Source organism: Anabrus simplex, chromosome 4, assembly GCF_040414725.1.
Source record: "Anabrus simplex isolate iqAnaSimp1 chromosome 4, ASM4041472v1, whole genome shotgun sequence".
In the NCBI taxonomy this organism is placed as follows: Eukaryota; Metazoa; Arthropoda; class Insecta; order Orthoptera; family Tettigoniidae; genus Anabrus; species Anabrus simplex.
In genome coordinates, this window is record NC_090268.1 from 247,559,675 (window position 1) to 247,583,457 (window position 23,783).

The following is a 23,783-nucleotide window of genomic DNA, read 5'->3' on the forward strand; positions in this document are numbered from 1 at the left end:
CCGACTATCTTCGTCCAATAAAATGTGAAAATACGAAGAAGCCATGTACATAGCAGAAAATACCTTCATGTTATGAAATCTCCTAATTACATCCCGGAGTAGAGGAGGGTGGTCATATTCTAGCACAAGGCTATCGTTCAAAGCCCTCGCATCGAGGCATATACGCAGATTACCATTTGGTTTTCTCACTATTGCTAGAGGATTAATGTAAGGTGTGACACATTTCGATATGATTCCATCATTCTCCATCTGTTTAATGATGAACCGAGCTTCTTCCAAGTACTTCATGGGTATCGGATAAGGCCGTTTCTTATCAGGTGAAGTGTCAGTAACATCTAAGTGGTGCTTAAAACACTTGATAACTCCAGGTTTATCAGAAAATACATCTGTAAACTTCTTGAAAAGCTCGTGGATCGTCTCTGCTACTTTAATGTCATTATCATCATAATCTGGGCATTCAGCTACACTGGCATAAATCGTGAAGTTGTAGTGGTCCTCGTTAAACTCAACATCGATGATGGACGCCATCTGGTCCTCTACGGGTCCCACTTCCTCGGGTCTCCCCTCTTCGTGGACGCTTTCTTCGGCAGGCGGAGCCTCGCACATCTTACCTTCTACTATATCCATCGGGGTCTCCAATTCCGGATGCTTCACTTCATTACATGCAACCGACTGTAGCTCTACAGATTCGACGTGAAAAAATTTAATCATATTAGCAGGATAATCAATGATTTCCCCATGTTGAATGAGAAAGTCCGATCCAAGGATTAAATCAAATTTCATTTGAGTCAAAATCAAAAATTGATGTTGGAACATAACACCACAAATTTCTATCTCAAGAAACGCCTGGAATTTGCATTTAATAGCCTTGTCAGGAACTATGCCTTTAACCTTAACTTGAGCAACAGGCAGGATGGAAATGTAGGTCGTCTCTTGCGCCACATCTATTAATTTCTGCGAAATTAGTGAGGCTTGTGATCCTGAGTCTACTAAGGAGTTGACAATCACATTGCCTAACTTAATAATAATGATTGGTAAGCCGCGCTGTATCCGAGGCTGTCGTGGTGTTGAATCCTCATATAGTAAATCTGCATCCTCTAAATACCAATGTTTGATGAGTGTGCTACATATTACTTCTCCTCCCTTCGAGTTTTCAGGTAATCTCTTTATTGCTTCGTCAAAGTTTTTTTGGTACCCGTAGCTTCGGGATCCATTTCCGTTCTCTCATTTCTTCTCTGCACCTCTGCCTGGTATTCCAAAGAAGCTGCTCCAGGTAAGCCTTCTTCCCTATTCTTGTTCCTTACATATTCCCTAGTCTCTCTCCAACGTTTCTCTAATTCTTCCCGCTGGGAGTTCCTATTGTCATTGGGTCGGTTAGCTGCCTGCCTCCATGAAGGTCCAGGTTGAAACGTAGCCCTCCCTCCGTAGGGACGATTTCTATGTCTTCTGTACCGAAACGGAATATCTTGACGAGTTTCTCTTTCTTCTCGCAGTTCTGGATTTACTTGAACCGGAGTCTTCACTTCCGTAACCGCAGTTTCTTTGGTTCTACTTGCTTTTGTTACGTTCTGAGTGTACGCAGTATCGAGTCTCCTTAGGACGTCATCGAGCTGCGCTAAGTCCTGGACGTTTGCTGCTACCAATATTTCCTGAACATTTGGAGGAAATTGCAGTGTTATGACCTGAATAAGTTCTTGCTCCGGCAAAGGAGGGTCGAAAAACTGCATCTTTTTAAGCTGAGATATGAGATAATCTGAGTATCGTGAGGAATTAACGGAAGTGTTATACTTTCTGGAGTATAATTGGAGTTTTATCAGGTGCTGGGCCTCAGCACTCCAAAACCGTCTAAGTAAGGCTTCCTTAAACTCTCCGTAAGTGCTGATACTGAATTTGAAAGCAGTGAACCACATTAACGCCCTGCCTTCTAACAATCGAGATGCTATACGTAATCGCCGGTCTGTCTGAATGTGATTTTCTTGAAAATACTCTTCGAGGTTAAGGAGAACCTCCTTAGCAGTATACTCCTCCTTCCCCGAAAATTTGGCTGGTTTTTCCTCAATCATTTTAAAAACTGTGGAAACATTCATGGATTCTCCACTAGTGTTGTGAAGGCTAGATGATGAAACATCCTGTTCAATTTGGGATACTTTGCTCTTGAGAGCTTCCATACCTCCTTGGAGTTCGAGTTTTAGAGTTTTAATTTTCCCCTGTACGGAATTCTCAATTTCCTTGACCTCCCTCTCTAAGTCAGCCTTAACCCCTGCTACATCGCTACAGATACGAGTAATCTGCGTGTAAGTACTATCTAATTGTGTCTTGACACGTTTATCGGCCTCCTCTTGCTGACTTTTCAGAAGAGTGATTTCGTTTCCCAACTTCATGAAATTATTTTTAACAGATTCATGAAGTTTGTCTTGAATAGAAGCTATTTTGGTTTGCGCAAGTGATAATTGAGCATGGGACTCTTGAAATTCTTCCTTTAGGCTTTCTACTTTAAGGACTTCCTGAGAAGAAAACGAGAAAGCAGTTTTTAAGTCCTCCGCTACTTGTGATTTAATGTCTTGCTTAATGGTTTCTAAGTCACGTGTTAGTTTTTCATTTATTTCCGTAAACTTTGCATCCATTCTCTTGTTAGATTCTTTAAATCGTTTCTCAATTTCGGCACCTGCACTATTGAGCCTACCTTCCAAATTATTATTAACTTCTGCAAATTTTTGATCAACCGATTCTGTTAATTTTACAATGTTGGCATCATTAGGCCGGCCCCGTGGTGTAGGGATAGCGTGGCTGCCTCTCACCCGGAGGCCCCGGGTTCGATTCCCGGCCAGGTCAGGGAATTTTACCTGGACCTGAGGGCTGGTTCGAGGTCCACTCAGCCTACGTGATTAGAATTGAGGAGCTATCTGACGGTGAGATAGCGGCCCCGGTCTAGAAAGCCAAGAATAACGGCCGAGAGGATTCGTCGTGCTGACTACACGACACCTCGTAATCTGCAGGCCATCGGGCTGAGCAGCGGTCGCTTTGTAGGCCAAGGCCCTTCAAGGGCTGTAGTGCCATGGGTTTTTTTTTTGCATCATTAGCCTCCCTAAGCTGAGTGATATTGCGATTAGTTACTTCATTAGCCTCACTAAGCTGACCTATACTAGTATTAGTGGCCTCCATACGGCTTTCTAGATTAACTAAAGCAGCATTAGACTCTTTAATTTGTGGTCCTAAAGTAGCATTGGATTCAGCAATCCTACGCCCGAGATTAGCGTTACTTTCCGTAATCCTGTCATTTAGACTGATTTTTAAAGCCTCAATAGCAGCTAGTATATTCTCCATATTAATATCGTTATTTTCACTAAATGCAGAAAAAATATTTTTTTTGCTAGGGGCTTTACGTCGCACCGACACAGATAGGTCTTATGGCGACGATGGGATAGGAAAGGCCTAGGAGTTGGAAGAAAGCGGCCGTGGCCTTAATTAAGGTACAGCCCCAGCATTTGCCTGGTGTGAAAATGGGAAACCACGGAAAACCATTTTCAGGGCTGCCGATAGTGGGATTCGAACCTACTATCTCCCGGATGCAAGCTCACAGCCGCGCGCCTCTACGCGCACGGCCAACTCGCCCGGTAAATGCAGAAAATACAATCATTCAATTCATATGTAAGATCACTATTATTGTCCAATGGTAAAGTTCAATAGTTCACCAACACAAATATCAAACACTTATATGAGACTGTGCATAAAATTAAATATTGTGCCTGAAATGTTTAAATAGTAAGAGAAGGAAAACAAATAATCACTTGTGCCATAAAATTAGTCAGAGTTCTGTGCCATAAGTTCAAGATTTTACCAAAGTCATTGAATTAAACTTCGTAAAATTTAAAGCATTCACTGAACTGAAATTAAAGTTTGATCTATTCACTTCTATTTGAACTTGAAAAGTTAAGATATCACTGATTTCATCAGAGTTAATTTTGATCACTTTGTACTCTCTTTAATCTGGCCCCAACGTCACGGGGGCCATTTTACTATTCACTACCTTCTCTCTGAAACAGGAACGCCCGTACTTCAATTGTTCGGAGAGCATGGATGACGTCAAGGCGTGTACGGCCCATGCTTAGAGAGTATGAGAGAAGAGTAGTGCAATACATTTATGATTAATGGGGAAATTGCTGTTTATTCAAGAGATAAGCAAAGGAATCATATCACCATTTACAGATGTATTGTGAGATTACCCTTGAAGGTGCGGGGGAGACGTTATTCTGCGGCGTCGGCGTCGTTCCGCGTCGTTGGTGTTTTCTCAGCACTGGACGTTGACGACGACTCGAACCTGAGGAAGATCATGCAGCGTGAAACAGTTGTTAAGGAGCGGAGAAGTTAAGAACTCCCGCACAGAATGCCAAAGAGATCTGGTGCGACATTTTTCTACCGCACCGCGAATTAAGGCGAAGCACTTTTGAATAGTTTCCCCAGTAATAGTGTTGGACGCACTTTCGAAGATGAAATCAAAGTCACAGTACACACTATCGTACTTGAGATAAACAATGAAAGCGATCTGGAACCTTTCGAGATGCAAAAACACTTCGCTCAATCTCAAAAAAAATAAATTCCTTGGATACAGTCTTTGCACTGTATACATAAGTACAGCACGCACATTCTCGTTGAAATAAACTAGAGCTTCGACGAAAATATAAAGAAATAGTTTATGACAGTCCAAGTCCTGTTACGTCGTAATTTTTCAGAGACAAGGTCATCACTGAGGCGCAATTTTTGACAGTTTCATGAGGGGATTTGACACAGTCTTCGAATGAAGTGAAGGTTGGCACAGTTTATGTTAGGAAATATTAACACTTTTCAGGCGGAGCGATAGACACAGTATTTGAGGGAGAAAAAAAAGTAGGCACTGTTCTTTATAAAATAACGTAACACTATTAGTAAAAGAACTGCTCAGTCGCTAGGACACAATTTTACGAGGTAGCTTAACACGGTAGAGGAAACAACTACAGCACAGTTTCAAACGTACAGTCTCTTTAAATTCACAGTCCACAAACAAAATACAAATGCACAGCTCTACAGACTGATAGAAACGAAATTAAGCTTTCGTTCACGCGCAAAGTCCAAGTCCACGGAGAAGGCTTTCAACACTAACACTTTCGAACGCAAGTACCCATCCGGACAGAGTGACGAACCGTATAGCGACGTGCTTGCTTGCATACACACACTGAGTGACACACGCACTCACCGCATACTGCACACTGCCTTACTCAAAGCTAGCGACTGCCTTTTATAGCCGATGGTCGGAAGGCGTGGTTGCACATGTGGGCATCTAGAAAAATTTATATCTTGGCCATCCTTCCGCCGATTTACGTGAAATTTCGGTTAGCAGCATTTATTGTTCAGGCCTACAAGGTGACGTCCTCGAAATTATGATATTACTTTCCGTTCGTGATGAAATGTCATGGAACAGGAGAGAACTTTCGGTGTGACGTCACTTGGCCTTGGCTGGTACTCTGGAGCAGCGCGAGCTTGCATGTTGTCTCCCACAATACCTGCGCGTTCGGCGCTCGTTTTGAATGCATACAGCCGGGTGTTAGTGAGTTCCTCTCAAGAAATGAATGAACGTGAATGCTCGCAGGGCATTTCCGTTTCAATATATCACTGATCTTTATTTAATCAATCTTATTATAATTATTAAATGAACACCACTGCACACGGCTGTCAGTATATTTAAAAGCTCAGCCAGCCGAGTCACTCGTGAAACGTAAACCAACGAGACGTTCTCCCTGTAATAAATTAAGAGATAACGAGATAAGGACTTGAGGTACGGTTTAAAAAACTTCCATATCCGAAGACCGTTTGCTTTGCTTTAACCTCGCCATGATCCTTCTGCACTTTTTCTTCGAAATTAGATCCCCACGCACGAGCACGAACTCACGAATCACACAAACGAAATACACTTTCCCTCAAGTGACATATGCCACTGATAGGTTTTTAATCACTGTTGTACATACTACTGACGAAATGAGCACTGAACTGCATGCTACTGTCTGGAAATGTTAAAAGCGCATGTTTGGGAGATCATTGTCGGTACTTCAGCCGGACAGACAGCCAGCCAGCCGAGTCACGCGCGAAACCAAAATTCAAGGAGATATTCTTCCTGTCACAAATTAAGAACTAAGCAAGATAAGAACTTCGGGATTGTTTTAAAAATAACTTCCATATCTGAAGACCATTTGCCTCGCTTTGGCACCCCACGTGCAAATTCAATAGGAAAGACGCTGGCCAGCAACTGACTTTTTCGTGCCTGCACATAAAATTCCCCGAACAAGACTGAAAATAAACGCATATACTGCATTTTGTTATCATTTAAATTCAAAAATAAACTTATCTACATCAAGCTGAAATGTTTTCTTACCAGCAGTGAAATAATTAGGAAAATTAAGAATATAAAATAGGAGTTATGACATGATAAGTTCTATGCAATGAAGATTTTGCATTTGGCGAAACATTCCATTATATTACCATTTTCACACTAAATTTTTTTTTTTTTTTTTACATTTTGTTTTGTTAACGGCATCAAATGCGCCTTGAAATTCTGTACATAACACGATATTCCCCCATTTTAACCGATAACATTCTGATTTGCGGATATTTGGCAAACCCGCTGCATTAGAGTAGGACAGCGCTATCCGCAAAACATGGGAGAAGGAAAGAGACGGAATTATCCCATTACTGCTTTACTGCAATTTGAGGTTGGAACGCCTTATAGTGTGAGCGCTAAAGCGCAACTGTTGGTCGTTTTTTTTGTATTTATCCTGGCAACGAGTGTGAATTAATGTGTATATTGTGTCATTTAATGTGTATTTCATTTGGTAAATTCTAATTGAAAGACCTTATTATTATCGTGATTTATACGTATGCATGGTTGAATGCAAGGAACGCAGCTGCTGCGTCGCGCCCTAATATCTAACTTTAAACTTGGCTAATGCTCCACGCTCTGGAAGGGCCCAACTAAATATTTCGGTTAGTATAAACTTGTGGGTGGTTTCCCCTCCTCACCCTACTCCACTTAGGCCTTTAAAGAGGTCACGGGGTCCAGCGGGAGGGAGAACGTTGGGTCACTCCTGGTAGCTTTCCTTAAATTCATCAAGGAAACATAGCGCGAAGGATGGATGATTACGAGCGCAAGAGGATGCGTGCCTAGTTCCAGGCCTATGCCTATTTATCAACCCTAGTATAATTCTACTGGGCTACAATGCCAAAATGAATATTTCTCTCTTGTTAACGCAAACTAATAATGTGAGCCATACGGACTTTTAGAAACCTTGATCTCTACAGCAATCAGCATTACTTGTGTACGGTATATATTTTAATTATCACGCTTGAAATGTATATTACTATTATTGAAATAAAAAGCTTTACTAACTCTATGGTCTATATGTTCTGACACAGCGGTTAGCCGGTTCGTGTCCCATTCGTCGGAAATATTTTCACTATCAGAACGTTGGCTCCCATGGAAGGAGTGATGATGGTATACAATTTCAAATCACTAGATTGCTTGTCAAAAAGGCCTGGATTAATTTCCAAACCTATTCCACAATGGAGTGAGGGCATTTGACAGTGATTCGTCCATCGAATGGAGACGTAAAACTTTGAGCAGACCGCTTGGTATTTTCGACAGGAGTAGGTTATTTGTCAGCGCCGGTTTCACCCTGTCCCTACCTAACATATATCATGATCGTCATTCATTTCCTTTCATTAAATTGTCTGATGAGATTGACACCAGGAGAGGCATCCAGCCGTCAAAACTCACTTCGTACCCGACCCCACAGGGAAACGGGACATGGGTTGAACATACATACATTCAACGGCTTGCATTGAAACACCAATGACCCAATCGCGGGTTATTCATAATGATGTCATTCGAAAGTTTAGAACTAAAAGGAATGTGTATGAACGTTGGAGGGTGTGGTGCATGGAGAATACATTTTTTTTTTTTGTTTAAGTTGTGAGTCGTTTCATTCGTCATGTTGGCCAACGACTGAGAATTGTGTTGAATAATGGCTTATAGTAACTACCAAATATTGTGAGAAATATTGAATCTTTGGAATAGAAGGCAAATGAGAATCTACGATTAATAACTCGGGTTTTAAAAGAATTACATCTATTTAGGTACAAAAGAAAAGAAACTAACTCGTATTTTTGGGATGTGTTGGTATCACTGTAAACATACTGGCAAAGTTATGACGGAGTGCTGAGGTTAATTGTGGTTGGACGTTATTGTCATAACTTCTAGTCTTGTGATAGTGAAAAAGTAAAGTTTGGTCATTTTGAAGGATTATGGCTGCAATTAGGAAGAAACTTGTGATCGTTGGGGACGGTGCATGCGGTAAAACTTGCTTATTGATTGTGTTTAGTAAAGATCAGTTCCCCGAAGTGTATGTGCCTACTGTTTTTGAGAACTATGTAGCTGACATAGAAGTGGATGGAAAACAAGTTGAATTAGCACTATGGGATACAGCTGGTCAGGAAGATTATGATAGATTGAGACCATTGTCGTATCCCGACACGGATGTGATTCTTATGTGCTTCTCCATCGACTCGCCCGATTCTTTGGAAAACATTCCAGAGAAGTGGACCCCAGAAGTGAAGCATTTTTGTCCTAACGTGCCCATCATTCTTGTGGGGAATAAAAAGGATTTAAGAAACGATCCTAATACTATCAAGGAACTGGGTAAGATGAAACAGGAACCTGTAAAACCAGCCGAAGGAAGAGCTATGGCAGAGAAGATAAATGCATTTGCCTATCTGGAATGTTCAGCCAAGAGTAAAGAAGGTGTTCGTGAAGTTTTCGAAACGGCAACGAGAGCTGCACTACAAGTGAAAAAGAAGAAGAAAGGAAGGTGCAGATTGTTGTAAAGAGTCACTGGTGTCCATAGTTAGATGACAGCTTTCAAGTTGCCAAAGAGCATTTTTTTTTTTCCTCCTCTCAATGGAACTAGTGAGATTAGACTGGCCTGCTTTGATTTGGGGTGGATAGTTTCTATAGTTGGAGTTTCTATTTTTTTATTGTTGTATTATTCACTACACTATGTATGTACTACTCGAAACATATTAACGAAGCCATATTTTATGCTTAGCAGTGAATATACTTGTAAGTAACTTCACAATCTTCCCAAAAGTTGTATTTTTTTTTTTTTTTTTACTTGGATGTGTGCAAATACATTATTTTTAAATTTAGTATGGCCTTTTGCAGTCCTTTTTTCTGGCAAAGCAGGCAGCTCTATGTAATAAGACAGCTCTGCATGTTCCGATGTTTTATCAACTGATTTTGTTAACTATATCAGTTGATTCAAAAATATTCTATAGCATTGATTCATTGGAAATGCAACGTAGATATTTGTTTGTTCGTTGGCAGGTTCTGGATTTTGTGCTTTTATATTTTGCACCTATGTAGAAACAATTAAGGAAAAAACGAGGAATGTATTTTATGGATATATCTGGCTGGCATGCATTAATTTGAAACTAAACTTGTGATTTCAGTAACCTTTTTGTGGTACATTAAATTTCAGTCAGCATTTTGCATTATTTCTTACTTTGGTACTATTTTGTTAAAGTATAGTAATGGTATGCACATGGGTTTAGGCCTACATGTTTTTAAGGATACACGTATAAAATTATATGTGAGACAACTGGTATTGAAAGTGATATTACAAACTACATATGCAGCCCAATTTAATAGTCATGCTTGAATACATTGCTGTAAACTATACCTTCTGGGCAGTGAATTATTAAAATGGTGAATATTTAAATCTATTCATATGTAAAGGTGCAAGTTTCTAAACACAGATCTGATGCACAAACTCCCTTCACTATGCTTTATTCTAAATATTGAAAGAAATTGATTTCAGCATTTTCAATTGCATTATATGAGACACGTGAACGAGTCCTCTGTATTTGTTCCTTCACCCTCTACTCTCCTGCCGTATGAAGGGTAACATATGGCTGATGAAAAGGCATATAACTGTGTTATTCGTGTAGTACCTGGCATGTCTATAGTAGGTCCTATCTCCTCCAGTTATCTATACTTTTTTTTTTTTTTTTTTTTTTTTTGTCTATTACATGAAAGGTAATGGAAAACCCATTTGTAAATATCTGTTATGGTGTATTAAGATTATGTAGCAAGAATTTTGCAATATGAATTCATTCTCTAGTTATGCTTTATGGCATGCCATTTAACGCATTTTTCATTTGTGGTCTTGGACTTTTTGTTAACAAGTTGTCCTATCAGTACAAATACTGAAAAAATTGCGACCTTTCAGAAATAACCATGTGATGTATCATCTTCATCGAATAATTAACACATATCTTCTTGAACAAACAAAAGTACTCCTATAGAATTTTATGGAGCTAGGAGTTCAGAATATGAACAGTTAAAAACTTTTTGTAAAGATCTGTTTTTAGGCTGTCAGTTATAAGAATATTTAAAATTTCTAAATTGCAAGTAGTGCTGTAGTTAGAAATTTTATTAAATTTCAAATTGCAGACTGAACTTTACTTTTCTCAAACTACCTGTGCATGGATCTAAAAAGTTTCTTTTTTTTATTGTAGGCCTAGTAATATTTGAGGAAATGTTTCAAATTTGCTACAAAATAATTGACAGTTCCAGGTATGTTGGATTTTATGGTGCATTTTCTTGAGGAAGCAAGAGTGAGTGTATGTGTGTTTATTCTCCTCCAAGATAGCTCAAGTGTTGAAAGAGTGCGATGCACTGAACTATATGTAGAGTGAAGGTGAATTATTGAGATTAATGTATTTAGCCCCTGTTATTGTTTGTGATATTCCTGTTGCAGTAATTTTGAGATCCACAGTTTGACATTTCATGTTATTTGTACATTCTACTCTCTCAGAGTACATAATTTTGTTAAAATTTCTACAATATAGCTTAACAGTCCTCGTATTTTAAAAAGTTCCTGATGACCTTCATTTGAATGATAGCTGGTACTGTGCTTTACTTTCAGTGGGGATATTTTTTGCAACTTGCTTAGTTTCAGTTTCAGTTCATGCTATCTTGTCTGCTAGTAAGGTATGTTAGGCCTATAATGTACATATATAAAATGGAAATAAAATGTCGCAAAACATTCTATAATTGGGCAACTTCAAATTGAATATTGTTTTGATGGAAGTAATATTTCATAGTATAATTTGAGTATTTTCTATATGGTGAATGTGGAGGGGAAATACAGTAACAATTTTTTTTAAAGAAGCTAGTAATTTTTCTTATTACCCTGTGGCATCCAGAAACCCTTGACCTTATTAGCTTCAAGAACATATTTTAAATTCTTTCTTTTTTCCTTTCTTGCTGAAGCGCATTTAAGGCTATAAAGTCTCCTACTTGATTAGTACTGTAGGCAGTGAATGATTATTTAAATATGAACATATAAAATCCTTGTAAAGTCTTACTGCATCATCTGTGGGATTTTAATTTTTGTACATTTAGCTATTTTTTTTGGCTGATTTGTCTCAAAATATACAGGGTGTCTCATATAAACTAAGATGATTGAAGCAGTGTTTTTACTCTCAGAGACGTAAGGTGCACTATTGATGTTGCTAGTGGCTTTACGTTGCACCGACACAGATAGGTCTTGTGGCGACGATAAAGGTGTACTATTGGAGGCGTGCGCCTAGTTCTTAACCTTGCAAGCAGCCTGCACGTGTTTGACCTGGCAGGTATCAGTCGCCAGTCTGAATCTCAGCTGATAACATGGTGAGGCAGTTATCATTGTAACTGTATTTTTGTATGTAAAAGTTCTGGTTTTGTCTTAATAGTCGTGTGAACAGCCATAACTTTCGCTGTTGGTGTGCAGAAAATCCTAATGTTCATGAAGTCCCTCATTATGAAAGGAAAATTGATATTTGGTGTGCTGTTAGTGCAAGACAAATAATTGGGCTTTTTTTTGAGATGGCAGTAAATTCGGAGAGGTACTGAGATGACATTTTGGCACCATTCTTCTATCAGTTAACAGAAGAAGAAAAATCGCCTGGTTGGTTTCAACAAGATTCAGCCCCTACTCATACCCTTTTTACAATCTTGGAAGTGTTTGCAGACAGAGTGATCAATGCTGGTCTGTTTTTCCCTCGTTCTCCAGATCTGTGCAATTTTTACTTGTGAGGTAAACTGAAAGAAAAGTGTATTGAACAAATCCTCACACTTGGAGGAACTGAAATAAAACATTATGAATGAAATCAGAAACATTACAGTGGCAGAACTTGCTCGTGTCACACAGTATGGGGTTACCGGACACAATGTCTGTATAACCGAGGAAGGACGACCCTTCCAGCATCTTTTATAAGTTAAGAGTTCATATAAGATTATATACACGCTTAAAGCACGGCTGCCGCATGCGACATAAGTTAGGCTGAGGCAGCTGCTGTAGTGCAGAGTACCGGTACAAACACTATGCGTTTGGTCTTAGTTTATATGAAAGACACTGTACATGATGAATTGTCTCTCTGTAGAATTTTTATTGTGCTTAAGTGTTTCAGGTGAGTAGGCTATGTACTGTACTCTAGGTTAGCCTGGTTCTATGAGCTTTATTAAATCACTCATCACTGATCTGTATTTAGTGCTGTCACGTGGCAGATTCCCTATCAATTTTTTTTCCTTTACCTTTAGATAATGGACTCCATTGTATATATAAAATAACATGTCCTGACTGATTCATCATCGAGTCAAAACTACTGGACATAAAGAAATGAAATTCTCTCTCTCATCTCTGCACAGGCCATGAAAGCCCTAGGAGGGCTGGAAGGTAAAGGCTTCTACTATCCGTAACCTCAGCTGGTTAGCTCTACGCCAAATGAAATTTTGGATATACATTTATATTAGTGTGTAGGTGCTCACTGAGGGAGGATTTTTGGATATTCCATTGAATTGTTTGAGTATACAGTATCCATATCGCAAAAACTTAAACATTTACAGAAGTAAAAAATTGGTATTTGGTATCTCCTTTAAAAATAACTGCACATTTTTTTTATTTTTTTGGGAAATTCCCTTGTGGGGGGAGGGGGGGCTGAAAAGGAGTTGAATACCTTGTATAAGGATACTTACATCTCAAAAACTAATGTTACAGGTGTCAAAATTGGTATTTGGAATCTCTTTTTAAAAGAAACATTATTCTTTTGTTTTTGGAAAATCCACTTAAGGGAGGTGGGGAGGGGTGAAAGAATTGAAAAATTAGTTGAATTATATGTGTTAGGATACTTATATCTAAAAAAAAAAACTTGAAAATGTTACAGACATGAACGTTGGTATTTGGAATGTCCTTTAAAATAAAGAAACCCATATTGTTTTGTTTTCAGAAAATCTACTTAGCGCCTAAGTGGTGGTGAGGGTGGAGGAAGAACTGATAAAGGGGTTGAATTCTTTTTTATGGGGATACTTAGATCTCAAAAACTGAAGATGTTACAGACATGGCAATAGGTATTTGGAATCTCTTTTCAAAATAAACATTTTTTTTTGTTTTGTTTTTGTTTTCAACTTGAGAGAAGACTGTTTATCAGATGTACGATTCTACGTCACATACTCCCTGTAGGTGGGGGTCGCAGATGAAGAATACACCCACGGTATACCCTGCTTGTCATAAGGGGTGACCAAGGGATGATTATATTAGAACCATGAAACTACTTGTGATTAGTACCACCATGCAGGGAACACGATGGGTCGCTTTATTTGCGCGTAGTACCACTGTTAGGTACCAAATAGGTTTGTGATTAGTAGCAAACGAGAGCGCGTCGGCTTTTACAGTACCTGTGATTAGTAGCACCATATGAGCGACACCCTGGGATGATGGAACCCATGGTTCTGGCTTGCCTATGATTAGTACCCACTATATGAGGAACACCGCGGGATAGTAAGAGTCCCTGTTGTTAGTACACTTATGTGATAAACACCATAGGTTTGCATTGTCTGTAAATGGCGCTACATTGTGCGAATAAATCTGTAATACATGTGCGAATTTCATTACCTGTGAGTGATGTGTGGAATACCGTGAGTCTACGCTACTTTTGATTAGTACCACAACATGACAAATACCATGGTTCTACTTTTTTAGCGATAAGTACCATTATGAGGGGCCGCTGACTTGGATTTGGACTTGGACTTGTTTTACGCCAGCTTCTGTGCATGTGGGGCAGTGTGGGTCGGTTCCACTGATCGTTTTAAATTCATATCCATCCATTCAATTTTCGTCCTCGCGTTTTGAATTCTGGTCAGTGGAGGATTTTGTACTTTTAATTTGTCATTCCATTTCGTTTCATTTCGTAACATTTGGGGCTGATGACCTCAATGTTAGGTCCCTTTAAACAACAAGCATCATCAGCATCATCTACGTCGCATGGTCATCTCAGAGCCAAAAGGCAATACCAAAGAGTTTCTGGGGTAACTGAAACTCATTTCTTCAGTGAGTTTTTATAGTTGAGGGATTTTCAGATGTCGTCTTCGTTCAGTACCAAGGAACAATTACTTTTATCAAATTACGAAATCCACGCGAGCAAAGCCGTGGGTAACTGCTAGTATTTCATAATACTGAATTTCAGTAAATGTGTGAGAAGTGTTTTGGATGAGAATCGGGCTCCATTTTTAAGAAAGATACGACTGTTTTCATACTTTGTATTGAAGAGCAGCTTGGTGATATCTTTTACCAGATTGATATGTACTTGAACACCTTAGACCATTGCAAGTGATGGGTAGCTCCCTGTGTGAATCAGTTGTGTATTGGCCTTCAGATTTAAAAATCACAGGTTCAAACCCAGTAGAGGATGGGAAAAAGTCCATTTGATCCGCCATGTTGTATGACTTGAGCATGTAAACGGTCTCTCGAGACTCATTTAGTGATTGCCGAATCTCAGCAATACGTTATGCAATAGAATGCCAGTTTCTGTGCCATGTAGCAGAGTGAAGCAAAATTTTGAAAATGCAAGGCAGTTTAAATGGCTTCAAATCAAAGTGCCTGCACACAGTAGCTGAGGTCTTACAATTCTTATCAGGAATATAAACTTGTGTCTTTGCATTTCTTGAGGTGGTGCAGTTGTCATCAGGTACCTCCCAAAGGGAGGTGAGCTGCATGTAACTGCTGTCAATCTTAATGTCTGATAGGATCGAGAATGGAACCTGTGGTCTGAATATGCCAGTTAACAGTCTTATTACATTACATTTGAGGATATTATGGGCAACGGATTACCACCAAAGGAATGGCTGCGGAGTTTGGGTCACGTAGCTGCATTTGCATTTGGGAGATAGTGGGTTTGAATTCCACTGTCGGCAGCCCTGAAGATGGTTTTTCCATTGTTTCCAGTTTTCACACCAGGCCAATGCTGGGGCTGTACCTTAAGACCACGGTTGCTTCCTTTCCACTCCTAGCCCTTTCCTATGACTGTCTCTGTCGGTGTGATGTAAAACGCATTGTAAAAATAAATAAAAAAGAGAGAGATTATCAAAAGCAAAGTAGGTGAGGATTTCTACCTTCATTTGACTACCATTGAATAGAACAATTTATTTTTCCTGGTTAAAGTGATATGAACAAGAAAGTAGTTTCAAGTATTGGCAATAATTTTCTAAATTCCGTCTGAAGAATCTTTGTTGTTGTTTCAGTTGTAGAATAAGAGTAAAATATAGTGACTGCTGACACTGACCATGAAAGTAGAGTAATCAGAGAGTTTTTGAAGCTTTCAGAACTTGGATTAAAATCAGCTGTTTTTTACCAGTATTGGTCCCTTGAAGTCTGCTTTACAGAATTTGTCATGTTTTGTCCTAAAATATTCTACAGTGGTGTGTAATTGAATTGGTTATGTATGAAGGGACTAGTCAATTATTCAGAAATAATAAATAACTGAATGTCTTCCCAAGTATTTTAAATACATGACCTTTTTTCCCTCTGTTAGACATTTGGTGAGTTTTGACAATGGAAGTGTGTACCTCAACTATGTAGTTAATAACAGAAGCATATGAACATGTTTGAAGAATACTTGACTTACAACATGTCATAAATAAACCTGTAGGCCTACCTATTTCTTCAAATTTTTTGTAATATATTTGTTACCATTCACTTGTTTTTATATATTTGACTATTTAGTTTAATAACAGAAATATATGAACATTTTTTAAAATATAGCTGACTTATACCCTTTGTAAATCTGTAAATTTAATATCCATACTGATATAGTCAGTTAACTTACTGTTTCCCTTCATATTACAACACATTTAACAGTGCATTCAGCTGCAGATGGGAAAAAGAACTAAAGAGCACAGAAGTAAGATTTTTATCAACTAGCACATTAATGTGATTATTTATGGAAAGCTGTACGTGTGCTGACTGTAACTTTTTACAAAAATAATTGGCCAAATAATGGAATTATTTCATACACTTGTGTCAGACTTACTTCCTTTTTATGATTAAAAGATGCATCTACACCAGAACAATCTTTTACCACCATAAACCATGGCCAAAAATTGACTTATGCCCTTTCATAAATAACCGATTCAATTAGCATTTAAATGCCATGTGGTACTTGTTGCCCCTCCAAGTTCTTTAGCTCGTGGAAATTTGCTTTCCTGTGTGTTGGCTAGACTATTTGTGACTCTTGCTTTGATTTGTTTGCTCTCAATGTCATGGTAAATTATACATTTTAGGTTTCTGTAGACAAAGTTGTGTTTTGAAGAGGAGATTGTACAGTCCTCGTAGAGAAAACCAGAAATTTATCAGCATTTTAAATGTTAGATAATTACAGGAGAAATTATTATTATTGCTGCAGTAATTTTAGTGTGAGAACTATGCGTAACGAAGTAAGTTATACGTTAGGTGAATCTCGTTCTTTCCTTGTAGCAACTAACAGCAGAAAATCAAAGTCAACATTAGGTCAGTACTCTTCCAGCTTCTAAATATTTACATCCGCTAAGGCTTACTGCACATCACACTTTCTTGAAACTTTGATCAACTACATCACCCAGGTATTGTGTAAATTTAATCCTATATTTTCCCATTGACTGGTTGAATATTGCTACAACACTAGCTGCTTCCTTTCTACCATCTGTGTTCAGAAGTTTACCTTAACTTCTTTAAGTACTTGCATGGTTGAATGCAGAACTAAAATGAATTATTTAATAATCTCATATGGAACAGAGTACCAAACAAGCAGTTTCAAGCTATACTGCATTCTTTGAAGAGGTACATGATGATGTTTTTACATTTAATGATGGTTCTGCCGGACGAGTGGAAATTATGTGTATGGTGGGAATTGAGCCAGGAATAAACATGTTGAAAATCCTTGATATATTTAAAGTAGACCAAACAATCTTACCTGGATACCGCAGTCACTGAAAAAAGGTGGGAGAGTGTAGAGGAACCATAACCCAGAAAAAGGGGAAACACTAGCCTCGTGTCTAGATTTCCCAGCACAAGAAAAGAACTTACGTTGGGCCAAATATCCAGCATTTCAACATCTTGTAAAACCAGTAACATCATTTAAATATATTTGCTCAACAATTAGATACCATACCAGAAAGTATTTAATCTGACCATGAAATCTGTACAAAAACTAAATTATGTAATTAGGAAGTCATCATCATCTGGGTATCCTTTAGTGGGCTGGGTAGGATTTTTGTAGACAATATGCCTCCATCAGTTCTTGTCATTATAAAGTTCCTCTCCTTTCACAACCTGCTGTGTTCTTCCTTTCTCGATAAGGTCTGCATTTATTTGGTCCAGCCACCTTCTTATGGGATGTCCCAACAGGTACTGCCATTTCCAAGTATTGTCTGGCGATTCTAGTCTCTTCCATCCTTTGCACATGCCCAAACCATTTCAACTGTACAATGCCTAGTCTTTCTTCCATCGTACAGGTCACTTGCATGTCATTTCTGATGCACTCATTTTTAATTTTGTCTTTTCTTGTTTTTATCTTAGCAGATCATAAAAATTTAATTTCACATGCTTGCAGTTTGCTGATGTCTCTTTTCAATAACACACATGTCTCCAACCCATATATCATGATTGGCAGGAGGTAATATTTGAACATTGTTTGTTTGGCTTTTACGGGAACTGCTTTGTCCCACATTAGATTTCGTACCAGAGAGAAGAACGTAGAACCTTTTGTCACTCTGTTCCGGATTTCCAATTTAGCGCTCCTCTGACTCGATACAATACTTCCAAGATAACTGAAGCTTTGTAGACATTCAATTCTCTCTCCATGAAGTTTGAGGTCACATTCGCTGGATGCTCTACTCAGTTTCATTGCTACTGTTTTCTTCTTACTCACAGTTAACTTATATTCTTTAAATTTTGTTCACCCAGCTATCTAATTTCCTTTGGACTTCTTGTTTCGTCTCTCCCCAAATGGCAACATCATCTGCAAACACTAATACATTCAAATCTCTGCAGCTTTAATTTCCTTAAGCCGGGCTGAGTGGCTCAGACGGTTAAGGCGCTGGCCTTCTGACCCCAACTTGGCAGGTTCGATCCTGGCTCAGTCCGGTGGTATTTGAAGGTGCTCAAATACGTCAGCCTTGTGTCAGTAGATTTACTAGCACGTAAAAGAACTCCCACGGGACTAAATTCCGGCACCTCGGCGTCTGCGAAAACCGTAAAAGAGTAGTTAGTGGGACGTAAAACAAATAACATTATTATTATTAATTTCCTTAATGATTACATCCATGAGTGCAAAGAAAAGTTTCGGAGATAGTGTAATGCCTTGTTGAACACCTCTCTTGGGCCGATGACCTTCGATATTAGGCCCCTTTAAACAACAAGCATCATCATCATCAACACCTCTCTTTGTTTGGAACCATTCAGATCTACCATTCCCTATTTGTACACTACTTTTGCTGTTTTCATACAGCAATTGAATCTTACAAATTAGAGAACTTGAAGCCCCTAGTTTATGCAGACATTCCCATATTTTGCTGCTTAGAACACTATCATAGGCTTTTTCTATATCTAGGAACACTACTATCAGATCTTTCCCTTTTTCCCAGTACTTTTCCATTAGTTGTCTAACAGCAAAAATTAGGTCTGTTGTTCCTCTGTTGCCTCTGAAGTCGTGTTGTTCTTCTTCAAACTGATGTTCTATCCTTGTTCTTAATCTCTTCGCTATGATCTTTTCTAATATCTTGAGGGAGTGTGGTAGCAGGGCATCTGTAGTTTGTACATTTTATTCTGCTTCCTTTCTTGAATACTGGTATGATCAGTCCTTTTTTCCATTCATCTGGTATCTTATTTTCTCTCCAGGTTACTCCTAGTGTTCTACGTAGTCCAGTCATTAAGTTCTGTGACTGACCCCAAGATGGCGCTATGGTGCGCTATAGTGCATAGGTAGCGCCGTGGTGTGGTATCATATCAGTTAGTCTCTCGTCCCTGCACGAGGCAGTTGAGTGCATGCACTGGAAGGAGACGTATGGTTGTTGTTGTGACGGTGATTTGAGTGCGCCAGTCGGACCTTGAACTGTCACAGTTTAAGCAACGGATAAACATCAAGTTCTGCCAGAAATTAGGCAAAACCGCTGCCGAAACGTTTGAAATGATGCAGCAGGTTTACGGTGAGGACACAGTGAGTCGCCCAGTGTTGGCGCCAACGTTTTGTGCACGGACAGGACAGTGTGGAAGATGATGTGCATACTGGTCAGCCACAAACGGTTCGAACGGAACCCAAGATCTAAGAAAGTTGCAACTTTGGTGCGTGCTAACCGCTCCCGAACGGTAGACGATCTTGCAGCAGCAATAGGGGTCAGCCATGGTACTTGCCACAAAATTCTGACGGATGACCTCAACATATTTCATATTACCCAGCACAGTGTGCCACGAATCCTATGGCAAGACCAACGTGATAATCGCATGACGATTTGTGGTGACCCCATCAGTAGTGCTGGCTATGATCCAACGTTTCTCAACCGGATAATAACTGGAGACAAAACAGGGCGTTTCCTTTCAACGGAGCTTCCAGGAGCTATACCAACGTTGGCGAACATGCATAACGGCCAACGGCGACTATTTTGAGGGTGGATGTGGTTCTGTGTAGGTGTACGCCGTGTAATGCGGCATCGTGTGCAACATACAGAATCGTGTGGGTGCCTATCCTCCAGGCGTTAAGTCTCAGAACTTAATGACTGTACTGCGCATGTAGCCACTGAAGACCTTGTATCCCTGCCACTTTGATTATATCTGCAGATAATTCATCTACTCCTGGTGATTTTCCTCCTGTCATAAGCTTCAGGGCATTTGCTGTTTCTGACCACATAATTGGTTTTTCCTCTTCTCCATGTTTGATAGGTTCAGTGTTTTCGTGCTGTTCTTCTTCATTGTCCGAAATAGTTTCCCATTTCTTCTCTGATGTTTTCTATATTCTGGATTAGGATTCCATCCTCTGTTTCAATTGCTTTAATATCCTCTTTGTCTGATCTCCCACTCTTCAGTATTCCATACAATATCTTTTGATTCCCTTTTGAGTCCTCTTCTAGTTTTTGTGTGAACATCTCCCAACTCTTATCCTTCTCTTCCTTCACAATTCTCTTCACTAATAATTTCTTATCTCTATATATTTGTTTGAGGTTAGCTATTTTTTGGTTATCTTGTGGTAAGACACCTTGCATTTGTTTTTGCTTCTCAACATCTTTATGTTCCTTTGCCATATTTTGGTCTTTAATAGCTTCTCTTACTTTTTCACTCCACCAATTGGTCTCTTTCTTGCTCCTCTTGTTTTGCCACATACTTCTGCTGCACAACTCACTAGTGTTGTTTTGAACAGGTTCCATTTCCCCTGTGCACTTTGTATTTCATTCTTCAGTACCTTTTCCATTACTAGCTCTTGAAAAGCTTTCTTATTTGCTTCATCTTTCAATTTCCAATATTTTATTCTTGGTATTTTCTGTGTACTTGGTGCTCGCACAACCTCATAGTTCAAGTCAGGTATTAGTAGCCTGTGATCACTGTCTAAACATTCACTGGGAATAACTTTTACATCTCTCATGCCTTCTTCACTTTTTCTATCTGTTATTACATAATCAATCACTGTTTTAGTTCTTCCATCTCAGCTGTATCTGGTTATTTTATGGCTGTCTTGTTTCTTGAAGAAGGTGTTTTTTATTATCATGTTATTTCTGGCACAGAAATGTAGGACATTTTCACCTTCAGCATTCCTTCCCCCACATACAAAAGGCCCCAATTACCTCTTCATAGCATGTTCTATCTACTCTATCTTGAACATTTAGATCCCCTTATTATCATAATATTATCCTCTTGTACATGGTCCTCCAATTTTTCAAGGAACTCTTGCTTTTCGTCATCATTACTTCCTGCCTGTGGGGCATATACTTGGGTTATTGTGAGACTGTTACTGCCAAGTTTTACTCTGGCTTTAATCATTCTTTCATTTATATATATGTGATATTGTGATATCTGTTATGACTTCAATATCTTTATGTAACACAAATTCAACTTCATTCTTTGTTTCCTTCTTGTTACCATGCCAGTATAGCTTGTAATCTTCCCCCAGTTTCTGTAATTTCATCCCTTTCCATTTTGTCTCACTCATTCCTAATATCTCTTCACACTTATTGGTCAATGTAATTATATTCAGCGTTCCTACTCTCAGTTAGGTTTCTTGGTAAGGTATATTCCGGTTGTTATGTATTTGATCAGTATATCTTCTTGCATTTCCAGGATAAGTATCAGCCTTCTTAAGGTCATCATTAGTTCCTCAAGGGCTAAAAGTGAAGTCTTTATATTGTATGTTCGATCCAAAGCTTGTCTGTACATTGAAAGCAATCAAACAGATACTTCCTTACTGGCTCGCTTGGCCTAATATAAGGAAGGATTTTATTTCGGGGTTTAATCCCTTAGCCTTTGATGATCCCTGCTCATCCCACAAGGCAGTGGGTTCCATCTGTACTACCCCAGAGGATGGAATTAGGAAGTGAATGGCTTTATTTGGTCTTTTATATATGAAAAACAATATTTAGTAATATTATTACCAAAAGTAATGGGGGAAAAATCTATATATATAAAATAAGAGTTTTGTCTGTACATTGCTCAGAATTTGAAAAGAATGGTATTTCTGTATCGGTCATGTCCACAGTAACCAGGAAATGCACTTTTTACTTTTCCATAATTTCTGTCTGTCTGTCTGTATGTATGTACACGCATCACTAGAAAACGGCCAAAGAGAATTTAATGAAAATCGGTATGCAAAGTCGGGGAAAAAGTCGCTACAATCTAGGCTATAAATAATTTCATTCACGCTGATAGAAATGGTAGTTTAAGGGAAGGCCTAAAATTTAATTTTCAAATATTGATTTTATTAGTTGTCGTGTCGATAAATACTATATAACCAAAGTTATACATTTTTACATTTTTACCGTACCAGCTATGACAACACAGATATTCATTAATTTGTATTTTTGTTGCTAAGTCCGTATATACGCCGAGCCACGAGAAAATGGATTAACAGAATTTAATGAAAATCGGCATATAGAGTCGGAGAATAAGAAACTACAGTCTAAGCTATAAACAATTTTATTCATTCTGGATGAAATTGTAGTTTAGGGGAAGGTGCCTAAAATGTAATTTTTAAATACCTATGTTATTGGTCCAATCGAAAAGTACTATATAAAAAGTTATAGAGAATACAATTTCCGATCATTTATTTTTTATTCAGTTTTACCGTACCAACTATGATAAGAGTGGTATTTCAGAGTCGGAAGGAAACGAAACGTGAAGGCCTATATTATCGAAAGTGCATAACATTGATCAACAAGAACATTACATTGACCATTGTTTATTGTGATGTTCTTTATCTCTTATGCTGCCTCTCAACTCAGATAGATGGGATTACTGCTGTGTACCGACTACAACAGCCTGACTGAATATTGGCAGGAAATAGCCGGGGAGTTAGAAAACTTTCTTCTTTAGCATGCCATTCTTCTGGTTCATACATTTTCTGATACAGCTGGTACGTAAAACACTGGATCATCATAGTATTTCAGCTATTCGATCCCTACACTGACGCACTGTTTTGAATGAGCAGTGTGCATACTTAAGGCAGAGCCTCACTTAGTAGTAGTAGTAGTAGTAGTAGTATAGCCTGGTCTAGAATAACAATTTAGGTCTTTTCCAAATTATAGCACCACAATATTCACTAAATAACTCAAAATTCAACTCTGAAAATGGCCGTTTCTTAAAAAAAAGCTTCATTCTCTTCACTTTTATTAAATTCTACATTCAATTTACTCCAAACTGGCTTGGAGGAAAAATTTGCCTTCAAGTCAGATAGATTTTTCCGCCGCCAGTGTAGTGAATTGATATTTTCCGACTCATCGGGTACTCCTAGCAAACAATAGTAATTGGGCATAGTTTTTGCCCTGGAAGTCTCCACTATTCGACCCTCTCCCCGCCAAAGAGTGTTCACAGGTCACAGCTGTCTGCGGTTTGGTCATTCCAGGTCTGGAATTTTGGACTGTTAGATAGGCAGCGTAGTCCTGTTCGTTAAAAGTGGGAAAATGTGTGGTGTTGCATTTGATCGAGTATTTCGTAGTATGAAAGCATTGCTTTCAATCACTCCATTCCTATTGACGTCGTTGTATGTTCATTTCAGTTGGGAAAACCACTAAGACAGTCTTTCTGAGGATGTAAAAAGGCATTATAATGAAAACTTCCCAACCTGATCATGACTAATGGTATGAAATTGGGTCTACCATTACAGTGAAAATTCCCTCAGTCTTCATACGAGAAAAGATGTTTGGTGACCTC

At 38.8% G+C, this 23,783-nt stretch overlaps 1 protein-coding gene across 1 annotated transcript; it reads left to right on the forward strand.

Annotated features, from left to right (window-relative positions):
• Positions 1 to 8,216: 8,216 nt before the first annotated feature.
• On the forward strand, positions 8,217 to 11,254 carry Rho1 (ras-like GTP-binding protein Rho1). The gene has a single exon (XM_067146423.2). It carries the CDS (start codon positions 8,329 to 8,331, stop codon positions 8,905 to 8,907), a length of 579 nt encoding a protein of 192 aa, XP_067002524.1. The 5' UTR covers positions 8,217 to 8,328; the 3' UTR covers positions 8,908 to 11,254.
• The last annotated feature ends 12,529 nt before the right edge of the window (positions 11,255 to 23,783 follow it).

What these genes read in the sequence shown, in the direction of transcription:
- Rho1 (XM_067146423.2), top strand. Translation starts at nt 8,329, where the DNA reads ATGGCTGCAATTAGGAAGAAACTTGTGATCGTTGGGGACGGTGCATGC.